The following is a 6,246-nucleotide window of genomic DNA, read 5'->3' on the forward strand; positions in this document are numbered from 1 at the left end:
TCTTGTGTTCGTTGAATTCGAACTTGGGTCTCCGAACTCGTAAATTGAATTTAGTGAATTCCTTTACAAGCTTGAATATTTATTCCCGGGCGGTCTTTCATTTCGAGTTTGAACTTTCATTCCGCGACAAACTCCTTCCATCCTACGTAAATCAAATTGTATTTTCCTAATTTGTTCTCTCACTCGCTGCATTTGGGATTGAGAAAGTGTAGTAGTCGGTCTCAATCTCTGACAGTCCTTTTCTCGCGGTCGATCCACGTCACCATTTTTGATACCATCTCAGGATTTTCCAACGATTTCACAGCACTGTCCTCTCCCAACAAGATTGCTATGGGGCAGCTATGCCACCGCCCCGAGATATACGCTAGTACAATCAATTAAATCCTCCGCGCGGGGCGGTTATGCCATTACTCCAAGAAGTGCTTTAGTACAATCAATCTTTCTAGGCGGGGCGTTCATGCCATCACTCCGAAATGTGCCTTAGAACAGTCAATTTCTCTAGGCGGGGCCGTTATGCCATCGTTCCAAGATATACCTTTGTATGATCAATTTTTCCAGGCGGGGCGGTTATGCCATGACTCCAAGATGTAACACACACATCACTCCAACAGCACTAGCAACAACAATACGAGCGACGATGAGTGATATGATGAGAGCTATGATAGAGGATGTCATCTTGAAGATGATGGAGAACGATATGGTAGGAGCTAATCGCTGATCAATACGATGCTCGAATTTGGGTACAACTTTTTATTCCAACTACATGATGTGATCAGCCGAGTGTTTCCCGAATTCCGACCAGTTTTGCGTCTTATTGCGCTCACCGCTGATCCGCTGGAGCTCGCTGAGCAGGTAGTTTCCCATCCAACATTTCTAATTTAACCGTCCACTCTCAACGTAATCCGACATTCCCCAATATGATTTGATGTTGCTTTCAGCTACTACAATGATTCCTTCCCAGTTTAATAGTCGTATCCAACTCGTTTGCAGATTCTCCGGCCTAAAAACTATGTCAGATCGGTCGACAGCCAGAAAACCCACTGGAGATCACAGTCTAGTCACTAGACTGTGATCTCCAGTGGGTGGCTAGACTCTAGCGTCGCCGGTCACGATCTAACGGTGCTGATCAGCATACGGTGCTGGGGCGTAGCGCGCTGCGTGATTGCGTGAGACACGCGCATAACACGAGCTGCGTGAGTGTAGGACACACACACACATGGTACCGCGAGGTCACGGGTTCTAGCACGCCCTCACGTGGGGGTTCGTTCTGCACAACGCTAGTTGTAGGGACTATTCTCTGATGTTACGGGCCTATAATCTAGGAGCTGCTCCTTAAGGTGTACCTTGAGAGTAGGAATTCCTAACGCTCCTTCCTTAAGAAAGGCTTCCTGAATTATAGGGCCTGTGCTGAAAATCATGCTCCTAGTTGACGACCACTGAGTAATCTTAAGATTGCAAGATTTAGCGACGCTATCCGATTTGCAGCTCGTCTCTGTTGAGTTGAGATTCCCACAGGGAGTGTCCGAGCCGAGCAACATGAATCGAAAAGACGTTCATAATGATGCTACAGTTATCTCGAATCTGTTCTTAATGAGTTCCGGGTCGGCATTTTTCGAGAAGTACGCCCCCCTCTTTCAGACACACGCCAACGGCGAGGTAGAACTTCGGGAAGTCTTACCCATTAGGACTTCAGTCGTTGTGGACATTAGAATAACTCTCTCCTATATAGATTCATAACCCTTGCGGTGTTGTATGATTGCTGTTCTGGTTTCAGGAGCCCGAATATGAGCTCCTTTCGAAGGAAGGTGTCTCTGTGGCTAAGGGACCCGATGGACTTGACTTTCTCAAGGTACGCGAATGTTCGATCACTTCGGATCAGATGATGTGAATGTCATCGGCGCTCTTGAGTGAGTCTGGTTCACATTGTTCAACTTTTCAGGTCGATCCCGAGGCTATCGCTAACCTCACGCAAACCTGCATCAAGGATATTGAGCACTATTTCAGGAGTGCTCACCTCGCACAGGTCCAGAAGATCCTCGAGGACCCGGAGGCTTCTGCCAATGATCGTTTCGTTGCCCTCGAGTTGTTGAAGAACGCCTGCATCTCTGCTGGTCTCGTTCTACCCTCATGCCAGGATACTGGTACCGCCTGTGTCTACGGTTACAGAGGCGAACGCGTTCTTACTGGCGGTATTGATGAGGAGGCTATTACCAAGGGTGTTTATGATGCATACACCCAAGATAATCTCCGTTACTCCCAGGTCGCCCCATTGAGCATGTTCGAGGAGAAGAACACTGGCTGCAACTTGCCCGCTCAGATCGAACTCTACGCCGGTCATCCTGGTGATGAGCTCGCTTACAAGTTCCATGTCATTGCCAAGGGTGGTGGATCTGCCAATAAATTCCAACTCTTCCAGAAGACCAAGGCCTTCCTTAAGGAGAAGGAGTTTGAGAGCTTCCTTATGAAGGAGATCGCTCACTTCGGCACTTCTGCTTGCCCTCCCTATCACATCGCCGTTGTTATCGGCGGTCAGTCTGCCGACCAGACTATGAAGACTGTCAAGTTGGCGTCCACCAAGTATTACGATGGTCTTCCCACCACTGGTGATTCTACCGGTCGTGCTTTCCGGGATCTTTACTGGGAGGAGAGACTTCTCAAGAACTGCCAGGAACTCGGTATCGGTGCTCAGTTCGGCGGCAAGTACTTCGCGCACGATGTACGCGTTGTCCGTCTCCCTCGCCACGGTGCTTCTTGTCCTGTCGGCCTTGGTGTGAGTTGCTCGGCTGATCGTCAGAGTCTTGCGAAGATAACCCCCGAGGGTGTTTTCGTTGAGAAGCTCGAGAAGAATCCCGCCAAGTACATGCCTGACTTTGTTAGTGACGATGAGGAGGCTGTTAAGATCGATTTGAACTTGCCCCAGAAGGAGGCTCTCGCCACCTTGAGCAAGTATCCTGTTAAGACTCGTGTTGCCCTCACCGGTACCATCATCGTTGCTCGTGATATCGCCCACGCTAGAATGATGGACATGCTTCAGAGCGGCAAGGGTCTTCCCGACTACATCAAGAAGTACCCCGTGTACTACGCTGGCCCTGCCAAGAAGCCTGATGGAAAGCCTTCCGGTTCCTTCGGACCCACCACCTCCAACCGCATGGACCCTTACGTTGAGCCCTTCCAGGCCAACGGTGGCTCCATGATCATGATCGGTAAGGGTAACCGTAGCGATATGGTGACTGATGCCTGCAAGAAGCACGGTGGTTTCTATCTCGGCTCCATCGGTGGTGCCGCTGCTATTCTCGCTGAGAAGAGCATCAAGAAGGTTGAGTGTCTCGATATGGAGGAGCTCGGCATGGAGGCCGTGTGGAAGATCGATGTCGTCGACTTCCCCGCTTTCATCATTGTTGATGATAAGGGTAACGACTTCTTCAAGATGGGCAATGCTAGCGAACAGAAGATGACTTTCTCTCACTAGATAAATAGTTCCTAACTCTTCATTCAGGTTACGATAATGGGTATAGCAGGCCATCTGTTTGTCCTGCAAGTTAATGTGTCGAGTCGGTGCAAGTTTTTTTGTCCAAAATTCGTAGGATGTAGCCCGACATTTTTTTCAAATCGTGTCGTCAGTGAATGGCCATCATTTGTGTTGTCAATCACTTGATGGTGGGAGGGTTGGAGCGGGGGGCAGGTTTACTCTTGGGAAGATTGTTGCTACTGGAAGCATTATTCTTTCATGTTTCGTGACTAAGCTGCCTTATGCGGGAGGGCTTCCATTGAATCAGATTCTATTAACTTCTTTCTGTCAACCATTTCATTATTGAGTCTGCCTGTACATGGACTACAAATATAATGAACTTTGGATTCGCTTCTGTAGAACGTATCATTTTAACGGGGTAGCGGGTCGGAGTGAATGCAGAATTGGATCAGGAATAGCAGGTCGGAGTGAATGCAGAATTGGATCAGGAATAGTTGCTAAGCGATCTATTGTCTTTGGTCGCGTAGATTTGAATCTTGTGACTAACAAGCAGTCTGACCCGGACTATAAGTGTGTGATGATAAGGTTTGTTTGGGAATATCCGATCAATATCGTGATGCATCCCGAATCGGGATTCCCGATAGTAAAAAATTGCGAAGGAATTATATCACATACAAGACAGCGTGTCCGAGTGGTTAAGGAAGGAGGTGGACTAGAAATCCACTGGGCTCTGCCCGCGCAGGTTCGAATCCTGCCGCTGTCGTAAATAATGATATTCATGTTGTCGCAGAGATGCACGGTTCAACTGGAGACCTATGTTGCGCCAGTCTAATCCTCTAAGTTTTAAAGTGAAGTTCGTTGTACACGTAGGATATAGCGAGTTTTTCCACTTCGTTGAGGATGCCTTAGTCTTGGGAGAGTCCAGGAGAGAAATCTCGAGGCTACTCGATATCCATCCAACTTGCTTTGAAACGAGAAAATCCGAGTCAGAACATGATCCACATAATGAATGTGGGCTCCGTGTCTTTGAAAATCATTCTGCTAACATTCGTCCCAATAGCGACTGATCCTGCCTCCGTTGATACTCAACACATGACGCTTCCAATCCCACTTCTCGACATGCTTACTCCTAATCCTGCTCTCAGTTTTCCAGCGCATGTCCCCTATCCCAGGCGTACGCCGTTTCCAACACCGCCATCTTCGTGATTCAGAAAAGGTGACAGGAATGGAAATACACGAATAGTATCAAATGGTTCAACTCATTCCATAGGACCTCGCTCAAATACTCGACGTGGCACCCCAGAATCTCCACCGTCAGTCGGTATTCCACCATGAGAAGACTCCACCGGGCTCTCGACCAAAGAACCTTCGTCGTCCGCTCCCCTCAAAGACACCATTTCCCGGTTACCACCGAGTTTTCGCCAGCCTTCCTCCCTCCTCCGTAACCGCTTATATCTACTCACACACCATGCCACGGGCCAGCATATGATAGATAAGCCACCAATCACCATCAGCAATGCAGCGAAGTTGGATGCTATACCCGTCACAGCTAAGGAACTGCCGATATGAGATTTCAAGACGCTACAATCGACCTCTCCAGCTAGCTCGCTGTCTTCGGCGGAGAAGCGTCCCAGTACACACTCCTTGTGGTCCTTATGAGCCATGCGCAATATGAGCTTATCACCGGCACTGCATGCTCTACACGCACTCCGACCAGCCTCGCCGAATCTGAAGTTTACTGCCAATTTCTCCGACTCGTCCATCGTCACCCCAAAGGGCTCCCCTGCTGTGAGAAGTTCAGAGCAGCAATCGGCTCGGATTTCGACCGGCGCTCGGGTTCTGTTAACACCACACAAGACGCCCTCGACATCTTTGGAGACCACTTCCACATACCCCTGGCCACCGGACCACTCACAGATCAAGTCGAGCTCCGAGTCCGGATCTACTCCACCAGCAATTGTGGGTATCACCGCCCAAGCGAAGTCCTTTCCACCATCCCCCACCTCGCCCCCTCCAGTCCGTAGCTTCCTCGGGTACCATTCCAAGACGATCCCATGACCCGAGAGATCCGCTCCGCTGATAGTATCAAAGGTAAACTCCTCATCGATGCTTTGATCTTGCCTCTCTACCTCCACCGTGAGTACCTCAGTCTTCTTCCCCCTGTTGGTTCGGTCACCGAACTCATGAACGGCTAGCATGTACGTGCCACGAGCCAAGCGTTGATTACCCACAAGCTTCGCCTTCAAGGAGCCTCTCTTCCCAGTCGGGTCGATCTCGACTATCATTGGTACCCTAGAGGGCATCCTCAGGAACTCCATAGTGATACGCACCGTCTGCCATACTGCCTTCGTCGGGGAAGGAGGAACCTCACTCGGCGACTCAGACACTACGTGAGTGGTAGGCCTAGGAGCTCGCTTCACCGTGATACTCGCACTAGAGGGCGTCGCCACGTACATCCTACGCCGGCTCGATTCGATCCTACCGTAAATGATCATACTCCCAGTCAGAGCCGCCCCAGGTATCACCTCGAAGGCGCTTCACAGTTCCATGAGTAATGATCTTGGACACGACTGTTGACCAAGTGGCTCCATGGCGGCACGTTGGGGTCTGGGGAATCTGTCTTATTCCAACTCTTGTCAAACTCTGCTACCGCGGTGAGACAATAATCTCCTCCTGGGAGCGACTGAAAGGCGACAATCACATTAGAACAGATACTCCCATGTTACCTCGGGCAGCTTTATGCCTTCCAAAGACTTCACGTTAGCATCACTCAGCTC

At 49.8% G+C, this 6,246-nt stretch overlaps 3 protein-coding genes and 1 non-coding gene across 4 annotated transcripts; 2 read left to right on the forward strand and 2 right to left on the reverse strand.

Annotated features, from left to right (window-relative positions):
• Positions 1–1,590: 1,590 nt before the first annotated feature.
• Positions 1,591–3,469, forward strand: Pmar_PMAR007667 (Fumarate hydratase class I, aerobic, putative; the record flags this gene model as incomplete). Its single annotated transcript, XM_002769210.1, has 3 exons — positions 1,591–1,656; positions 1,775–1,849; positions 1,940–3,469. The coding sequence occupies 3 exons, from the start codon at positions 1,591–1,593 to the stop codon at positions 3,467–3,469; spliced, it is 1,671 nt and encodes a 556-aa protein (XP_002769256.1).
• Positions 3,470–4,146: 677 nt separating this feature from the next.
• Positions 4,147–4,232, forward strand: Pmar_PMAR007668. Its single transcript has one exon. It is a non-coding gene; the product is annotated as a tRNA-Ser (tRNA).
• Positions 4,233–4,547: 315 nt separating this feature from the next.
• Positions 4,548–5,925, reverse strand: Pmar_PMAR007669 (hypothetical protein; the record flags this gene model as incomplete). Its single annotated transcript, XM_002769211.1, has 1 exon — positions 4,548–5,925. One exon carries the CDS (start codon positions 5,923–5,925, stop codon positions 4,729–4,731), a length of 1,197 nt encoding a protein of 398 aa, XP_002769257.1. The 3' UTR covers positions 4,548–4,728.
• A 69-nt stretch (positions 5,926–5,994) lies between these two features.
• Positions 5,995–6,152, reverse strand: Pmar_PMAR007670 (hypothetical protein; the record flags this gene model as incomplete). Its single annotated transcript, XM_002769212.1, has 1 exon — positions 5,995–6,152. A coding segment is annotated over one exon (158 nt), but the record flags the coding sequence as incomplete, so codon positions are not given.
• Between the last annotated feature and the right edge of the window lie 94 nt (positions 6,153–6,246).

The sequence above is a fragment of the Perkinsus marinus genome (genome assembly GCF_000006405.1).
Source record: "Perkinsus marinus ATCC 50983 genomic scaffold scf_1104296966226, whole genome shotgun sequence".
NCBI classification, from domain to species: domain Eukaryota; phylum Perkinsozoa; order Perkinsida; family Perkinsidae; genus Perkinsus; species Perkinsus marinus.